At 21.7% G+C, this 20354-nt stretch overlaps 8 protein-coding genes across 8 annotated transcripts; 2 read left to right on the top strand and 6 right to left on the bottom strand.

The window, feature by feature from the left end:
- Positions 1-1017: 1017 nt before the first annotated feature.
- PY17X_0411600 (uncharacterized protein) lies at positions 1018-2612 on the top strand (the record flags this gene model as incomplete). The annotated part of the gene is made up of 3 exons (XM_720665.1): positions 1018-1267; positions 1361-1423; positions 1609-2612. 3 exons carry the CDS (start codon positions 1018-1020, stop codon positions 2610-2612), a joined length of 1317 nt encoding a protein of 438 aa, XP_725758.1.
- A 347-nt stretch (positions 2613-2959) lies between these two features.
- On the bottom strand, positions 2960-3661 carry PY17X_0411500 (conserved Plasmodium protein, unknown function; the record flags this gene model as incomplete). The annotated part of the gene is made up of 2 exons (XM_022955084.1): positions 2960-3326; positions 3462-3661. The coding sequence occupies 2 exons, from the start codon at positions 3659-3661 to the stop codon at positions 2960-2962; spliced, it is 567 nt and encodes a 188-aa protein (XP_022811561.1).
- Positions 3662-4653: 992 nt separating this feature from the next.
- Positions 4654-6930, bottom strand: PY17X_0411400 (conserved Plasmodium protein, unknown function; the record flags this gene model as incomplete). Its single annotated transcript, XM_720664.1, has 1 exon — positions 4654-6930. One exon carries the CDS (start codon positions 6928-6930, stop codon positions 4654-4656), a length of 2277 nt encoding a protein of 758 aa, XP_725757.1.
- A 1080-nt stretch (positions 6931-8010) lies between these two features.
- Positions 8011-8340, bottom strand: PY17X_0411300 (conserved Plasmodium protein, unknown function; the record flags this gene model as incomplete). Its single annotated transcript, XM_022955083.1, has 1 exon — positions 8011-8340. One exon carries the CDS (start codon positions 8338-8340, stop codon positions 8011-8013), a length of 330 nt encoding a protein of 109 aa, XP_022811560.1.
- A 257-nt stretch (positions 8341-8597) lies between these two features.
- On the bottom strand, positions 8598-9213 carry PY17X_0411200 (trafficking protein particle complex subunit 4, putative; the record flags this gene model as incomplete). The annotated part of the gene is made up of 2 exons (XM_022955082.1): positions 8598-8981; positions 9163-9213. The coding sequence occupies 2 exons, from the start codon at positions 9211-9213 to the stop codon at positions 8598-8600; spliced, it is 435 nt and encodes a 144-aa protein (XP_022811559.1).
- Positions 9214-10341: 1128 nt separating this feature from the next.
- Positions 10342-11483, top strand: PY17X_0411100 (eukaryotic translation initiation factor 3 subunit K, putative; the record flags this gene model as incomplete). Its single annotated transcript, XM_719804.2, has 2 exons — positions 10342-10420; positions 10855-11483. 2 exons carry the CDS (start codon positions 10342-10344, stop codon positions 11481-11483), a joined length of 708 nt encoding a protein of 235 aa, XP_724897.2.
- Positions 11484-12838: 1355 nt separating this feature from the next.
- PY17X_0411000 (parasite-infected erythrocyte surface protein) lies at positions 12839-15967 on the bottom strand (the record flags this gene model as incomplete). Its single annotated transcript, XM_723156.2, has 1 exon — positions 12839-15967. One exon carries the CDS (start codon positions 15965-15967, stop codon positions 12839-12841), a length of 3129 nt encoding a protein of 1042 aa, XP_728249.2.
- A 962-nt stretch (positions 15968-16929) lies between these two features.
- On the bottom strand, positions 16930-20326 carry PY17X_0410900 (phosphoglycerate mutase, putative; the record flags this gene model as incomplete). Its single annotated transcript, XM_022955080.1, has 2 exons — positions 16930-17033; positions 17176-20326. The coding sequence occupies 2 exons, from the start codon at positions 20324-20326 to the stop codon at positions 16930-16932; spliced, it is 3255 nt and encodes a 1084-aa protein (XP_022811558.1).
- Positions 20327-20354: the final 28 nt, after the last annotated feature.

Genomic DNA, 20354 nt, shown 5'->3' with positions numbered 1-20354 from the left:
TTAAAATATTACTTTTTTTGGGGGTATACATTTTAGTTCACTTTTCTGACACTCTCATATGATATGTTGTTATAAAAATACATCTTTATTTTACTAAAGAAAATTAATATAATATATTCAACTTAGAGAAATCATATTATTCCCTTTTTATTATTCTCTTTTGTTCCTCGAATTGTACTTCTCTTTTGTGGTGCCACCTCCTCAATATCCTGTAACATTTCCAAAAAAAAAAAATATCGCTTTTTTTTTTCTTTTTTTCCAGCCTACTACATTATAAAACAAAGAAAATATAATACATAAAAAAAGATAAAAAGGATGATAAAAAAGATTAAAAAATTATCTATACAATATTTTTACGAATGTTTTATTCCTCAATTTACAAAATGTAAATCACAAGAATAATGCACTGATACAATTTTTTTTTTGCTATGATAAGCATATCTTCACATTTGCTATTTATATAATTTTTTTTCTATACAAAAAAAGAATGTACATATATATTTTTTTTTTTTTTTTTTTTTATGATAATACTTTTATTTATTGACTATTTCTAAAGGAAAAAAAAAAAGTATCCAAAATAGTAAAGGCTCGTCACATTAATAAAAGTTATTTTTGAATTTTACTATTTAGATGATTATAAAAGGAAACAAATAAATTTATAAATCTTAAAATAATTCTCTACATTTTTGTTGGTAATAACAAGGCAGCATCATACATCATCATACATGCATACATACATGCCTGTGAATGTAAATTGTATACACAAAATAGGCACAAACTGTTTCTATGATTTCTTATATTGCTATAACACTTTTTTATCTTTTCAGAATGATGTTGAAGTGAAGTGGGGCTTGATACAGAAATAAGCAAATGGTGGAGTTCTGTCAATAAGGTATATAAAAATAATAAAATATAAAATATAAAAATATAAAATATAAAAATATAAAATATAAAAATATAAAAATAATAAAATAATAAAATAAATATACACAAGAAAAATAAAACGTAGGAAACATAATGAAAGGAGGTGGGTTTTATAAAGGAACGAGTAGTGACCAGACTCCATTTTTTGTTGATAAGGAAAAAAAATTAATTGAAAAGTTATCATGGCCTGATATTTACAACTATAAAATAAATATAAATAAAATAAATTTTGATATAGTAGAGAAATGGGTACAAAAAAGATTAATCGATTTATTAGGATTTGAAGATGATATATTATGTGATTATTGCATATCTCAACTTAAGGATGAACAAGATGAAAAAGGTTTGTCTATATTTTAATTGAACAATTAATTTGTATATTCTTTTTATACTAATTATTATGCAAAATGTGAATTATTTTTTATTTCTATTTTAGATTATGAAGAAAATCGCTACCTAGATTCGAAGAAGTTGAAAATAAATATCACTGGATTCATAGGTAAGAAATAAAATGATAACTTTGGAAAGCTATGTATCAGAACAATGCTGAACAAATTCAGAAATATCCACATCTACATCTACGTCTACATCTATATCTACGTCTATATCTACATCCATATCTACGTCTATATCTACATCCATATCTATGTCTATATCTATATTTTTTTTTTTTTTTTTTTTTAGGGAATAAAAAAAGTGACATATTTGTTAGGGAATTGCTAGAATTGTTAATAGCAAATGAAAAAAATGAAGAAAGAATTTTAAAATCTCAACTTGAAAATAAAAAAAGCGAAATGGAATCAGCTAAAAATGAAACTGAATCTATAACAAAAAATATAAAAGCTTTAAAAAATATATATAATGAAAATGATGAAAATTGTGAGAATAAAAATCGAAACAGATCTATAAATTTTATAAAAGATAAAATAAAACGAGAAAACAGATATCGAAAAAATGAACATACTAGTATATCATCTAATGAAAGTGATAATATATCATATAATAAAAAAAAAAAAAAAAAAGAAAAAAAAAAATCAATTTCACTACAATCCGATTCTTCATCATTTAGTACTTATAAAAATAAAAAAAATTATAAAAGACAATTAAATAGATACAATAATAAAGCATCTGATTCTGATACAGATTCTACTCCTATTTCATCATCTGAAAGTGAATCCTCTGAATATAAAAAAAAAAAAGAAAAACGAGACAAATATTTAAAATATGAAAAAAGTGACAACGATGATCACAGAAGAGACCATATAGTAAGGAAAAGAAAAGACAGAAGAGAAAATGAAAGGAAAAGGGATAGTGAACGGTATCGAATCAGACACAGAACTAGAGATCGAAGCAGATGTAGGAGTAGGGACAAAAGCAGAGACAGAAGTAGGGACAGAAACAGGCACAGAAGTAGGGACAGAAACATAGACAGAAGTAGAGACAGAAACAGAGGCAGGAGTAGGGACAGAAGAAGAAAGAAGTACCGTTCTATGTCTAGGGAAAGAAATAAATCGAGTGAGTCATATTCTAGTGAAGAAAATTCAAGATCATCATCGAGTAACAGTGACAAAAGTGATGATATAAAAAAAGAAAGAAAATTAAATAATCGTTCAAATGATTCAAATAAATCTGACTCTGAGGAAAGCAGTAATAATTCATATCAATCTTCTGAATCATCATCAAATTGAAAAAATAAAATAATGAAAATATTTGAATAAACATGATTATAACAGATAAAATTTAGTTATATCCCTATTATACAAATAGAAAAGTTTTCAAATTTAATAAAGTTAAAAAAGAAGAAATATATATTTAAAATAAATTTGTTTTTAATTTTTTAGTAACAATAATAATAATAATTTTTTTATTCTCCTTTAGTTCAATCAAATTTTAAGTATCAATAAATTAAAAGAAATGAAAAATATAATGAGAAAAAACTAAGAACATTGCAACCATTTGAAAGTATAGACAATGAAGAAAAGAAAATGATAGAAAAAATATAAAATATATAAATAATATTTTATTTAAAAATATGTTAAATTATTTTACAATATATATAGACAACTCGTAAGGTAAAATAAATGTTATTTTTGAAAATTGGCAAAAATTTTAAATATCTAAATCCAAGTCCTCGAAAATTAATAAGCTTAAAATATATTTGTTCATGTTTATACTTTTTGTTTAATTCTTTGATTTTTGATTCGAGTGATAAAATAATATTTTTAGTTATTAAATATCTACATATAATACACATCATATAGTGTATAAATGCAACCAAAAATATACAAGAAACTGTAAATGCCAATGATGAATATTCCTCATATCTGTATACTGGGAATAACACCATGAAACAAATAAGCATAATCGCATATGAAAATGCTGAAATAAAGAATACCGAAATCCTTGAGAATAAATAAAAAACATGCAGAATTATTTTATTTAGGTCATTGTATCAAATATAGTAAGAATAAATAAATAAATAAATAAACATGAACATGAACACATCTTAACAAAACAAATCGAATAGTGTGCATCACCATGGAATTTTGGATCGCATTAAAACGTTTAATTCGTGGATTTCTTTGTGCATATTTTCATGCGAATATAAATATCTAGAGTCATTTGTCCAAGAGTCAAATGTATATTCATATGTTGCTAAGGATACATGCATTGGAATATCTGTATATTCACAAACTGCCAGGTCAACTTCAGGTTTTGCCAAATCAGAATTAAGCATTATACTTTAATAAAGAATGTACTTTTTTTTTTTTTATTAATTCCAATTTTGTCTTTTTAGTTTTTGTTTAATTTTTATATATTTATGTTCCCAGCTATATATATATAGCGTTACTACGTTTATTTATTTTTAATTTTTTAAATAACAGTAATTTAAAAAATTAGTTATGCTACTCCTTTTTTCAAAACATATTTTTCATTATTACTTAATGTACTATCTATCTATATATAAATTATGCATTTAATTTACAGCTTTATTTATTTTCATTTATGTTTATTTATTTTATTTTTAACTTATACACAGTTATGTATATTGCAAAAAATTATTAACAGTCATAAAATACCTGTTATTTTTATTAACGTTCAGAATTTTTAATAAAAAAAATAGCCAAGCTATATTCAACTGATCGGATTGTTCTGAAATATTATTTTATAACGGAAAATAAAAATGGGGGGAACATATTAAAGCTTAAATATATATTCCAATTTTGGGAAAATTACAACAAAAATAAAGCTTTTTATCTGCTAAAATATTATTACATATTATCAAATTCATAAGTTGCTAAAATAATGTATAAAAAAATTATATCACAAAAAAACCATATTTATATAAATAAACATATCAATACATTAAATTATTCAAAAGATATAAAGACAAAAATTTACATAATGCTTTATTTTTTGCATTGCTCTATAAGCTAATTAAATAAGCAATTATTAAAATGATGGAAAATACAAAAAAAAATATAAAAATATACATAAATTAATCAAGCCTTTGATAAAAATTCTTAATTGCTAAGCATCACGATCCATATGTACAATTCATATAAAAAGAATAAATATAAGCATTATTTTAGTGATTATTAAAAACATGTTTTTTATGAATCGGGCATGCATATTTATTTAAATGAGTTTCTTTACCTCTTTATACATATATTGTCATAAAAAATAATATATTTATATAATACACCCTAAGGATTATATTACTCTATGCTACATGTTTGCTTTTAAATAATTTCTTGTATGAGGGAGTCTACTATATATTTGCGACGACATCGACTTTGATCGTTCGAGCATTTTTGCATAATTATCTCTAACACTAGTATTTTCACTTTTTATGCTATTAGAACTGTTCATATAGTTTCTACTAGTATTACTGTTCAAATCGTTTATGTCTAAGGCCCTAGAATATTTATTTGTATACGTGTTTATATTTGATTCAACTGATTTCTGAATATTTCTCGAAAAGTTACTCATATGATCACCATTTAATAATTTATTTGGTGTATGTATGATATTGGAATAATTTCTTCTGTCCAAATTATTATAAGTAAGATTTTTTTCATTTATATAAACATCTTTCATAAAGCTATTTCGAGTAAAATTATCTTTTGATTTAGCTGAGAATCTCTTGTTTTCAAAATTATTAACTATATTAAAAGAATTATCATGAGTATTATTATGTTTATTTATAGAGCTCAATATAAAACTACTACTGTTATTTGTATCCGTTGTAAAACCTTTTTTTGGATCACTTATACTATATTTGTTCAAAGACAATCCACTATTATAATCGTGCATATTTTTATTAATAAATTTATTTATATTTTGAGGGTCAAAAGATTTTCTATTATTTAACACTTCTTTATTTGTAGCAGTTTGGTTTAATAATATAGAACTCATACGTCTTGCAGTATAATCATTGTGTGCAAATGAATTTTTTAAATGCTTATTAACAATTTCTTGCTCTGCTTTATCTAAATTATCTAATACATTATTTGCTATATTATTTTTAATGTTTTTGTTAAATATATTATTACTATTCTTATTTTCATTAAATTGGTTAGTACGTAAATCATAGTTTGTGTTATATCCAGGTAATCCACCATTTATATCTATTTTTAGTTCGTTGCTATTATTATTATCATCATATTTTATATCATCTTTTTTTAAAAATATTTTATTTTCATCATATTTATCATTCATATTACCATAACCTCGAGCCATGTTCGAATTTATTTTATTCATATCTACATCATAAAAATTGTTTCCATGAATATTTGCATTATTAGTTATATTTCCGATTACGGTATTCCTTTGATTATGTGCTTTTGGAAATCCTTCTTCAATTTTATCATAATGTGTTTTCCTTTTTAATAAATCAAATTTTGTTCTATCCTTAAATAAATAATTTTCATCTGATTCCAAATGGCATGCATTACTAAAATGTTTTCTTGTATTATAATTTACAGTGTTATTATTTATATCATTATAGATACTAAGATCTTCATTAATGTTACCTACACTATTGCAACATGTACTACTATTTGTTTCGTCTTTATTATAGTGAAGTAAATTATTATTACAATTTTTGTTATTTATATTACTATTATGAATGTTAATACTATTTTTGTTGGCACTTAAGCTATCCTTGCTAAAATTTCGATAATTATCAAAAGGTTCTCCAAATGAATTTCTATTTTTTATTTTATTATCACCTATTAAGCTCATAAAACTTTCATATTCATTATTATGATCAACATTTGCATCCTTTAGAATATTTAAATGTGCGTCACCAGTATTCATGTTATCATTTATATTTAAGAAATTATCAACATTTTTATTATTATATAAATCATTATTTAACATACCATCATTTCCTTCAGAATATGTATTTTGTTTTATACTATAAAACATATCATTATCATTTAACAAATAATTTATTTTATCTGAATTTAACGGGTCTATTTCATCATAATGTGAGTTAATATCCTTTTTTAATTTTTCACCAGAAAATTGACATAAATCATGAACTTTTCTTTCATAATTTCGAATTCCATTATTTATTTCATTCATTAATTCTAAATTTATACTCATAAAATTTCTTTTTTCATTTAAATTATATACATGGTCATTTGTGATTAAGCCATTTTTAGTATATTCATAATATAATTGTTCTGCTAATTCTAAAATATAATTTCTGTTTTGGTTTTCGTTAATTAATATCTGCTCTTCAACTTGTTTCAATTGTGATAATGCTAAAATTATGTCATTTGTATCAATATCTTTGTATATATCATCATTTAAATTTTTTATTTGGCTTCCCAACAGAGCCATGATACTATAATTATTTTTCTTAGTACTTAGTTCATGGAAGTCAATATTTTCATTTTGAAATTTATAATTATCAACTAATAAAGATAATATATTGTTAATTTTGTACTTTTCGTATATTTCCCCATTGTAATAATTTAGATTGAGGAATTTCATTTTCACACCTTGTCAGAAATGTATTATCTCTATATCTATGTGCATTCATAAAAAAACGAATATATAATAATGCAAAATTATGTATACTTTTAATTCACGCGAAAAAATATCCTGATAAAACTACTAAAAAGAAAATATCTAAAAATTTATATACAAATATAACGCACACAATATATACAGCATGTAAAAAAAAAAAAAACAGGAACAAATTTCCTTAATCTCAATAAAATAGTTAAAGTGGAAAACAAATAAAACATAAATATAATTGTTTTTTTTAAGAAAATTGCATGCATATGCGCAAAGTGTACAAATAAATGTTACAATATGTGGTATAAGAATAATACATTTATATCACGAATTTATAAATGTGTTTAATACATTTTCAGCTTTCAAATAATTTTATTTTCCCCTTGTAATATTAAAGTGCATATAATTTATTACAATTTGAAATATTCAAACAGTAAGCTATAATTTTTGTTGCATTTCATTTTATTAGGTTGAAGAAAAAATATATTAATATTTTTTGCAAGTGTATTTTTCTAATTATATGAGAATGCAAATGACAGGTAAATATAAATGAATAGAAGAATACATAAAAAAATGTAAAATATACATTAATCAAATTTTAATTTTTAAAAGAAAAAAACTATATTTTTTTATCAGAGGAAATCATATTAAAAGCATATTATTTTTTTAAATCTCTTAATTATAATAAAAATACAAAAAATTGTTAATTTAAATTTATGTTTTACACATAATATTTATAAAAAAAAAAATAAAAACAGCTAGCTAAAATGAATAAAAAAAAAAAAAAGATATATAAATAAATATATATATATAGCCAATTAATAATTTAAAATTCTTTTTCCTTTTTTTACGTATAAAAATAAATCATATCCCATAATAGTAAATATATATACACATGAAAATACACATTTAATATGTAAGTATTTTTGTATAAAAAAAATGTCCACATACATAATTTATAAAGGATTATTTCCAAATTATATTTTTTTGTTTTTATTCCACTATTTAAATGTTTTACTATAATAATACTTTAGTTTTTTTTTTTTTTTTTTTTTATATTTTGTTTAGTTCATATTGCTCACACTCGTCATTTGATGAATAATAGGTACTGGGGAGTTGAACATATTTAGGAGAATCTTTTTTCTTAAAAAAATATTTGTTATACAACTTACGCTTACTTTTATATGCTTTGTATGCAAACAATAATAATAATATAACTGCATATAACAATATAGACACAATTAAAGGCTTTTTCCCATTTTCTTTATGTACTTTGCTTATCTCTATGCTTTCTTCATTAAAAGTGAGCATAAGAAATGTTATTAAAAGAAAGGCAACACTTGCTGCGTCAAACAAAATAACTATATTAAGAAACATGCTCATTTTATATATATATTATGTAATAATGCAAATTTTTCGGAATACAATTGGATATTATTAATATCTTTACTAAATAAAAAAAATTACGAAAGTGTGTGTGTGTGTGTTTTTTTTTTTTTTTTTTTTTTTGTAAAATTATTACGACATATGCCTTTATTCATATGTGATGTACGTGCTTATATATATATAGGTGAGTATGATGTTTCGTTCGAGAAATATGAACAAATATATATATATATATAGCACATACAATATCTTGATCAGTTTATATTTGAAAAAAGGTTATCGATATGCTCATTAAAAGCTTCTGAACGTATTGGCATATCAATATCATAAAATGGATTCTTTAATATTATATCACTATATAATTCATATACCCTTTTTAAATATTTATTCAACTCAATATTTAAGTCATCTTTGTGAACTGCAAATATTTTTATTCCAGTTAAAGTATCATAACATTGAATTTTAAAACCATTCCCTTCAATTGTTTCGATACCTTTTTTTTCTAATAATTTAAATATATTTTTTGTATTTAATGATGAATTCACATTTATCTTTTCAGAAATTGTTGAAATACCATGTAACATAGAAGCAAGTCTTATTTCTTCATTACTATTTAATTTTATTTCTTCGCTAAAATGCTAAAAAAAAAAAGTTTTATAATATATTACATTCTAATCAAAACTATAAATGTAGTTATATTATATACTTATAATATTTGCTCAATGAAAATATCCCAAATATTACCATACAAAGACATGTACACACACATATATATATACATTTCTTATGCATAGTAACGTATACAATATAAATACATACTTTTTGATAAACTAAAGTACCATGTTGGTTGTTAACATAAAGAGAATACATCTTAGTTTTTATATTTCAACGATCTTGCTTTAATGCTGTATATTTTGTTGAATCATATTTATAGGGATCTTCTTACTCATATCTCCTTTCGTTCTTCACAATTTTGCCTGTTTTTTTCCAATCCTTACATATATATATTTGCTTATTTATTTGTTTGCTTATTTATTTGTTTGCTTATTTATTTGCTTATTTGTTTATTTGCTTATTTATTTATTTGCTTATTTATTTATTTGGGAGGGGGGATGATTATTAATTGAATTTAATACTACTTATTAATACATGATTAGAGGTTTTCTGCATTTACACTTATTTACTATTTTTTTTTTTTTCGAAAACACATAACAAAAAGAAATAAAAAAAATAATAAATAATATATTACAATAAAAAACAAAGTATATATGATTAACAATATTTGGAAAAATGAACAAAAAAAAAACTTTACAAAATTAGAATGAAAAAAATTGTTTATCACATAAAGTATGAATTATAAAATTAATATGTATAAAAATATTATGATGTATTATTATAAATATTAATTTTGTGTAAAAGATGATGGAAACATTGTAATAAGAAAAAAAAGGTAAAACTATTTAAATAAATGTTTTTGTATTTATATAAAATTGTTTGAGTAAATAATTTTACATTTTTACTTTATACATTTTTTCATTACATTTTTTCTTTACATTTTTTCTTCACATTTTTTCATTTAATAATATGTTAGTGTATAATTAATAATAGGCAATAAAAAATAATTGGGGATTCCCCAATTCTTCTATAATTTTTTTTTTTTTTAACGTTCCCATATTTTTTCCACGATGAATAAGAAACTCGTTTTTTTTTATATGTTTGTTTGTTTGTTTGTTCATTTTTTTTTTACTCGAATTAAATAAAATAGATATAAAAAATAATTAAATTAAATAAGTCATGTAATATATATTTTTATTGATAATATATATAATATACATTTTTAATTCTTTAAATGTATGGTATATTATTTATTACATGAAAACCCTTTTTTATATGAACAATGTATATATAAGTTCTAAGAAATTCATAAGGCTTATAATATATTAATACAAACATATTTTTTTTTTTAATAATATACAAAAAAAAAAAAAAAAAAAAAAAATGGATATCAATAGTATAATAGAAGAAGTTCAAGCCATAAAGGCTTACCCACATATGATGTTTAACGCATCCAAACTAAGTAAGTAGAAAATATATTCAATAAAAATGTATGTTGTTTGAATTATTTTTAAAGTATATATTGGTGTGGGAAAAATGAAACAAATATATTTCAGGTGACATAAATAGAATAAATCGAACATATACAATAATAATGTAAAAAAAGAGTGTTCATTTGTATACATTTCGCAACTATTAAAAAAAAAATAAATAAATAAATCATTTTCTATCATAATATATCTCATTGCCCTAATGCTGAACATATGGATATCAGCTATATACACACATATATATACATATGAGAACGTTCAACAAAATGAATGACGCACCACTACAGCCATATCATATACTTTTTTGTCCTAATTTTTCTTTAAATTTGTACATTTTTATATTTCTCACATTATTTCTGTACAAGCCTACATACCTTAAATTGATCATTTTTTTCGATTTTTTTAGAAGTACTAAGCGATTATGTTGATATAGCTTTTGAAAATAATGAATATTTTGATAATGAAGTTATGCTAACATTATTAAGATTATTTTGTTTATATCCACATTGTTACGATAAATCTGTAATTAAGAAAATATTGGTATGTGTTTTATATAATATAAATACTGTAGATATGAATATATATTTAAGCTTAATAAATCCTAACATATATGATGATAATATAAAGGGAATTGTATATTTACATGACTTGATTAAAGAATGCCAATTTAAAAAATTATGGAATTGTATAAATAATAAAAGCGAAGAAAATAGTAATTATGATTATTCCTTTTTACAAAATTATAACAATTTTACATGCAATATTCGAAAGTATATTTTAAATTCTATAACATTAAGTTTTGAAAAAATTTCCATAAAACAAATATCTGAATATTTAAATATGGAAAATGTGGAAGAAATTGAAAAGTTTTTAAATGAAAATAAATGGACTGTTAAAAAAATTAAAAATAAAGATGGAGAAGAACAAACTATTTGTATTAATGAAAATATAGAAAATATTCAAAATAGAAAAAATATAAGCACATATTTTAATGATGACAATGTAACATCATACATTAATAAGTTGAATAGCTAATGTGAGTACATTTTGCGCATATCTTATTAATTTTTTTTTTCATTTATTTTGCATGAACAAGTCATGTTTTAATTGTTATTTTCATCCATTTTCATATATTATACCCATTTTCATATATTATACCCATTTTCATATATTATACCCATTTTCATATATTACATCCATTTTCATATATTACGCAAATCTGTGTATACATTACATACTTCCCTTATACAGCATGTTTCTTAGTTTTTAAAACATAGACTTTACATTTTAATTAAATAAGTTTTTATAAATCTTTCATAGTTTGTTTATGCATATAATATATGTAGTAAACCTATCAGCTAAATATGAGCGCCTATTTGGCTAGTTTAAAAAAAAAAAAAAAAAAATTAATATATGAGAATATGATAATATGAGAATATAATAAAGGTCATATATTCGAATTATGGCCTAAATATGTACATACAGCATTTAAGTATATTTGTTTTTTTTGCCTTTTTTGTTTTTTTTCTTTTTTTGGATGATTAAAAAAGGCCAATCAGGAACATTTTTCCCTCCTATATATTATAAATTATATGGTTTATGAAAAAATAATAATTAAAAGGTTGTGAATAAATTACCCATTTTAACAACATAATCTTTTATAATGTATATATAATAATGTGTGACTAATTTATGTTTATAATTAAGAATAGACAAATTATAAATTCCCCTAAATTATTTATTTAAATACCATACATTTATTAGGGATATATTTTTTTAATTAATTTTCTTTCAAAAAAAAAAATCTTTATTTTTTAGAATTAAATAGTCTTAAATAAAATTACATTAAGGATTTTATTTTTTTTTAGTCTACCCATTTTGAACACTTTAGAGATATAAACTTCAAATTACGACTTTTTTATTGTTTTTCAAAAAAAACACACACACTTTAATTATATGCAAATATTTGGGGTCATATACTTAGTCTCTTAGTTGCCTTATTTCACACCAATATATATTTAAAAAGATATATGTATATATTTCTTGGATTGTGTTTATACCCCCCCTATTTTCTTTCATATTTACCACTTTTCTTTATAAGAATCAGCAATTATTTATCTATTAATTTTAATCTTTTATTTTTTGAGCAATTCGAGCAAATGTAAATCGAATAGCGCTTATTTTTGTTTACAATTTAAAAAAAAAATTTGGGTGTTTGAAAAATTTGAAGTATCTTTCAAAACTCAAAATAAATACACATGAATGTATAGAAAAAATTAATAAGTAATTGTATCAAATTAGCATGTACATGATGCATTGAACTATGCCTTAATTAGGCATAAAGAAAACAAAATAAATGTCAAACTAGATAGGTGATATGTTACCTTTTTCTAAAGTTCGTTATTGAAATATTCATCCGGAGTGTCGTCATTTTGGCTAGCATCATTTTGGCTAGCATCACTTTGGCTAGCATCATTTTGGCTAGCATCATTTTGACTGTCGTCACTTTGGCTGTCATCCTTATTGGTTGAATTTGAAGCATTTTCTTTTCTCTCATTATATTGGTGTATTTGTTCCTTATATAATTTTCTACTTTTTTCAATGTCTTTTATATATTCATCATAGTTAAAATCACTCTCACTAAATAAATCATCTTCGTCATTTTCATCATTTTCGTCATTTTCATCATTTTCGTCATTTTCGTCATTTTCAGTAAAATAATCTTGGACAAATTCTTCATTTTCATATTTTCCATTAGTTTTGATTTCACTATTTTCTACAACGTAATTATTTACGTAATTATAATTTTTTTTTCGGGTTCCGTTTCTTTTATCATGTTTAAATTGTATCCTATTTTCAATTTCCTCTTTAAAAAATTTCGATAAATTAAAAAGATTTTTGTAAGATCCACTATATTCCATTTTGGCATAAATTTTTTTGTTAATTTTTGAAATATTATTATTTTTTTCATCTTTTGGTGAATTATAATAATTTTTAATATAAAAAAAATAATGAAAAATAAGATCAAATGTGTTTTTAAAATTTTGATCTAAATAATCTATATATGAATCACTTTTACCTTCTATTTCGTCTTTATTCAAATTTACTAAATATTGAAAATATGTTTTTTTTATTTCTTCTACAGTTTTATTTAAATTTAAATTATTATAAGTAATGGGAACTAATGTATTTAAATATTTTTTATTATAATTTTCAGGATGATTTGGAAAAAAACCTTCAAAATTAATTGTTAAAATGTTTAATTTATTTGCCCAATCTCCTAAGAGCATATCATCTAACTTATCATTATTATTAATACATAAACAATTTTTACAAAAATATATTTTTTTTGCAAAACTATCATTTATTAATATCCCAGCATCAGATGATAAATAATCATAATATTCACTACTGTTGTAAAATGTATTATATGAATGTCTTTTTCCTAAAAAAATAGGAACATTAGATTTGAACCTATTATTTACATCATCATTATCTTTACAATATTTCGGACTATAATTATATTTTTTTAAATTATGTATTACATCCATAAGATTTTGTTTTATATACTGATAAAATAATGGTGATTCTCCATTAAAATTTTTTAAAAATTTAGACTCATTTTTTTTTAAAAATTGCATAGATTTTAAATATTTATCATACATATGTTTTTTTATATGCACACATTTATTTGAAGTGACATTCATAACATCAACTAAATTTTTTATATTAACAAAAGTATTATCATTTCCAATAAATAAATATTTTGGTTTTTTCAAAATTTTTATATTATTTTTTTTTTTATCTTTTTCTACATATTCTTCATAAAAATGAAAAATAATTTGTTTCATTTTTTCACATGAACTATTATTTGATATATCATCTGTATCATATTTCAAAGTGTTGAATAATTTACTTTCCTTATCAGACATATAAAAAATTTGAATATCTATATTTTCATTATCAAATCCGCTTTTTAAAAGATCTGTGTTAATTAAACTTGTTTCTTTTTGATTTTTTAATGTTGGTGTAATTTTTAAATTGTTAAAAATGTATTTATTATTTTGTTTATTATCAAAAGTGTTTTTAATATAATCTATTCGATCTTCTGTATTTATACTTGTTTTAATTCCAAAAACAACATCTTTATGTGTTAAATTATGTTCACTATCTTCTAATATTTCATCATATCTTTTATTTATATCATAAAATTTTTGTTTATATTCATCTATATTATTAAAAGATATCTCTTCAGTTTCTTTTATATAATATTTTAGTTTTTCATCATTTTCAATACTAATCATATTAAACTTATCAAATCCTATAAATGTTTCATTTTGTGAGCGTACAGAATAAGTAACACAATTAGTTATTGGGTATGCTAATTGAAAATAAGACAATATTAAATATTCATTATTTTTTTCTTCTTTTTCTTTTTTACTTGATTTATAATAATCTTGAAACAAGTTTTTTATTAAATAATATTTATAAACATCAAATTCTGTATTTTCTTTATTCGTTATATATATATTTTGTTTTGCATCCAAACATGTATTTTCAAAATGAGTTATTTCAACATTAATATTATCATAAATAAATTTAGATATTTCATATATATAATCTGTGTGTATAATTTTTTCATTTTGTTTGTTTATATTATTATAATTTTCATATATATTTTTTAATAGTATTATATCTAGTATTATTCCACTATTAATTGAAGGAAATAAAAAATTTTTATTTTTATCAAAATTGTGAGAAATAGAAATTGTATTATCATTAAATCCATATCCAATGAACATACCTTTATATTGATTATTGTTAAGATCTTTGGAAATATTATTTTTTTTAACAAATTTATCACTACTGTCTTTTTTTTGATTTAAAAGAGCTGATATTATATTATCTTGATATATTTCATCTATATTATTTGAAGTAATTTTTAATTTTTTTTTTCGTTCTAAACTTTCATTTATTTCTTCATTATATTCTTTAATAATACCCTTAATGTCAATATCACCATTTTTATATGTATTTTGATTATAAATATATTTATTAAATTTTAATAATAAGTACTCTAGATTTATAGGATGCAATCTAGTGTGTGAAGTTGCTAAAATAATATAATTTATTTTATTTTCACCACTAGCTAGTTCATTTTCACCGCTAGCTTGTTCATTTTCACCGCTAGCTTGTTCATTTTTTTTTCTTACTTGTTCACTTTCTTTTCTGACTTGTTCATACGTTTCAATTAATAATTTGAAAATACTTGAATGATTTAACTTTTCAAGATTTAATAACGTTTCATCTAATGTATATATATTATTATATATTTCTAAATCAAATAAAAGAGTGTGAAATAAATTTTCACTAAAATCTATATCTATTATAGGCTCGTTTAAAACTAAGATCTTGGTTTTTTTTCGTAAGTTTTGAAATATATTATCCTTTATTTTGCTATTACATTTTATTACTATATTTATTATTAAAAGAGGAAGTAACCAGATTATTATTTTCATTCTACCAACAAATTTCGCTTTCTCTTTTTTGCATGAAATAAATCACTATGTTATTTTTAAAACTTAATATAAAACTACAATCTGTAAAAAAACAAAAAATCACAGTTAGCTTATTTCAATATTATAATAAAAGTTTGTGTGTGTAAACTTAGCGCTATATGTAGTTTTATATCTTCACATTAATAAACATTTTACAAATTTCTAAAAATAAAATTTAACATATGTGTGTAACTATATCATTGTACTTATACAAATGTATATATTTTTTTTAATATCAACAATTTTAATTTTATTAAAAAGGACAAAATAAAATATTCATGAAAAATGTGAAAAGGGCGAAAATGTTTGCGACCATTTCTTAGGCGCTACCTCATTAACTGTTACGATCAATGTTTGCCATTTTTCTGTATATGTGTAAATAGCAAAATATTATTAAATTTATTTTTTAAAATATAAAACAAATTATACACGCAAAAAAAAAAAAAAAAAAAATATGATATTATTTTAGTAACAGTGTGTTAGGTTTTCATTTACCCTTATTATTTTCCAATATAAAAAAAAAATAAACAAATAAACAATCTAAACTATTTTGGAAATGTGTTTGTATTAAATTAACATATGGAAAAAGAAAATATTATGCATATATTTTCCATATGCTTATTTAGTTAATAATATATATACATATATAACATTTTTAATCAAAAAAAAAAAAAAACTTAATATTTACAAACAGGTGTTGTCCTTTCACACAGCTCATATATCTTGAGTTTATATCGAAAATGATATAAAAGTTAAAAAACTATTTTAAAAAAATAATGAACGAATAAATATACGGGAAATATCTTGCTCATTTTCACAATTTCTAAGCGATATAAAATATACATATATTCAAATCGCCAAGAAAGAGAGTTAACCAAATGTGTATACGGAAAATGTAAAAAAGAAAACAGATGAAAAATAAATCAGCTAAGCACGTTTAGTATATATACATTCTCAGCACCAGCAGATATTGTCAACATATTATATCTTATATAATTTAAATCGTCTACTATTCCCCTTTTTCGCCCTATAAAAAAAAAAAAAAAAAAAAAAAAAAAATATACATGTATGTACATGTTAGTATAGTATAAGAAAGATGTTTACATGTTTTTAGAAAAAAATGAAGTACAACAAATAGTGGGATGTGTGTAAAAAAAAATGAGACATACCCTTTAGTGCCTGTATATCTTTGTATTTCTTAGCGGATGCTGAAAAATAGAAAGTATTATTAACAGGTGCAGGTTTTTTATCACATGAATATGTGTTAACTATTTGTGATGAATCTTCAATTGTATTTGTATAAATAACATCATCTAATTTTGTAAGTTTTTGAAATATTTTATTAGTAGAATTAAAATTAAATGATTTAAGCAAATCAAGAAATGCTAATAATTTGGCTAGTACTAAACCTTCAATTTTATTTTTACTTTTTATAAATTTATGTAGACAATTAAAATAAAAAAATTTATCACGATAAAACATTTCTACATTTAAATTTTGAATAGATTGAGGAAACGATTTTAAAACTTTAATATTTTCCATAACAAATGTTTTATTATTAGGAACAATATTATTACTAATATTATAACTATCATTATTTTTTTGTTTTGTCATTTTATTTTTATCATTATATTTGTTTGGTATATAAATAAATTTTTTTTTTACAATATTTATCTTATCATGGTTATTTAAAGTATTTTTCGGTGAGGTTAAATTTGTCAAAACTTTTCCATTTTCGTTTTCATCTTTTGATGTTTCATATTCATGAGGAAATATTTTGTTAATTAAATTTTCATTTATATACTTACATTCTTTTTCCAAATCTAATAATGAATTGTTGTTATTATATTTTTCTTTTAATTTTTTAAAATAGCCATTAAACATATTTCCATACTTGTTAATAAAATTTTTGTTTTCAAGTGATGCTACTAAATCGATATAACAGAAATCTTCATTTTCTGTCATCAGTATTTTGTTGTATTTTTTAATTATATATTCATGAAATGAATTTAAATTTATATTATGTATATTTTTTTTTATAGATATCCAAAAATCTGGTGATTTTATTAAATCTTGAACACTATCATAATTGTCTATAATTTTAGTAACATTTTTTAGAGAACCGAGATCTTCCTTATCATTATTATCATCATCATCATTTATTTTGGTGTCGATATCCGTTTCATTTCCTTTATTATTTGGTGCATTAGTTTTTTTGGGTGCATTTTCAACATCAGGTAATACTATTAATATTACATTTTGCCCTGCAATATATCCCTTTTTGTTAAGTTCCCATGCTTGTTTCCTTTCGGAAAAGCTGAGATGTTCACTTGCATCGGTAATTAGAATATCTCGACCTAAATTGTGCATATTATTTTCGCCATTATTATTATTATCATCATTTTTCCCTTTTTTTAAAACATATTTTTTATACATTCCATTGGAAAAATACCCGTTTTTTAACTGAAACTCCTTGTTATTATTATCTATAAAATTTTTGATCTTTTCTAAATAATTTTTATAATTATTTTGATTTTTTATTAATTCATTATACTGATATATAATAATTGTACAAGGGCTTTCACAAATTATATCATCTAAATCATTTATATTATTTAGTGTGTATATATTTTTGTCTTTATAAGTTTTTTTCAAAACATTTTTTTGTTTATCCCTAAAACATAAAGGCATATTATTTGATATTACTGGTTTAGCTAGCTGTAAGTTAATTATATTATTAAAAAATAAAAATGTATTAGTTAAGGGTATTGTTATTTTTCTAATATCACAATTATTAAAATTTCTATCATCTAAATTTAGATAATCAAGTAGCGCTAAAAGATGTAATAAATAGGAACTATGTGATACAACAACTATATTAAAAACTTTTTTATTATTTCCGTTTTTTTTTGTGCATATCTCTTCATTGTTACATTTGTCATTTATATGATCATCGATTTCGGAATTTTGAGCCGAATTTTGAGCCGAATTTTGAGCCGAATTTTGAGCCGAATTTTGAGCCGAATTTTGTTTTTCTTCATTATTTTTCATACTGGATTGGTTAGTATTTCCTACTTTCACATCTAAACTCATAGAATCATTTTCACGTTCTATAGATGCAAAATAATTAATAGCTAGCGAATGTACAAACTTTAAAAACTGTAAACAACGGAAATATACTTGGCAAGATGATTCTCTAAATCTTTCTACATGCATAATATCTTCTTCACCAAAACACATTAATTCATACTCATCAAAATTATTATCACAAAATTTTTTAACTTCAGATGTTTTTGATCTTTGATCAGTAATATAACTACCCGATATTTCTCTTACTGGTTCATAAATAACTATATTTTTTTTAAAATTAAATAAATACTTCATTGTTTGTAAACATCTTCTTAGAGGAGACGATATTATAACAAAATTGTTGTTTCGTTCGAACACTCCTTTTTTATTTTCCTTTCTACCTTCTTTGCCACTCTCTTTGCCACTCTCTTTGCTATTCTCTTTGCCATTCTCTTTGCTAATTTGTTGCTCTTTATCACATTTTTCAACATAATCATTGTATAGTTGAATTATTTCTTTATAATATATATCATGCATTTGATTGCACCCACTTTTACCTGTACCGTTCAGGTGATAATTCCTTACAGTTTCACACATTTTTATTCCATCTTCAGTAGCTACACTATCCAAATAAATAGGTTGTTTATATATTAAATCTCTTGGGGTATCTAAATCTTCAACATGTTTTTTATTATGTTGTGCTTCCATATGTCTTACAAGGTAAATGTTGATTTCATAATTTTGTTGGAGTATTTTATTTAAATATTTTCGATTTTTTTTTAAATAATAAGAAGTCTTATAATATATATTATTTATTAATTCATTAATTTTAGTAGAATTATTTTCATTACTTTTATTTTGTTTATTTGACATATTATTGTCACTATTTATTTTTTCAAAATGTGTGTTACTGTTTAAATTATTTTTATTATATTTATCTTTATAATAATGATAATATTTTTTTTCATTTCCATTTTTTGAATTATTATTTTTAAAATATCGATATTCTCCATAATTATCATATGAATAATCATATTTATTTATTCTATTTTTTATTTTATAATTAACTTCATCATTAAAATAGTAGTTACCTTCTCTATAATATCCATAGTTTGTTTTTCCGTTGTAATATAAATAATCATATTTATCTGTTTTATTATTATTATTCTTGTTATTTATTCTAGAGCCATAGCTATTTATATTAAAATGTTGTGGCCCATGTCGTTCATATGAATAATTCCCTTTCATCATCATTTGTTATATATCAGTTAAGGAATTA

Source organism: Plasmodium yoelii (genome assembly GCF_900002385.2).
Source record: "Plasmodium yoelii strain 17X genome assembly, chromosome: 4".
NCBI classification, from domain to species: domain Eukaryota; phylum Apicomplexa; class Aconoidasida; order Haemosporida; family Plasmodiidae; genus Plasmodium; species Plasmodium yoelii.
This window is presented reverse-complemented; position numbering and strand designations above follow the sequence as displayed.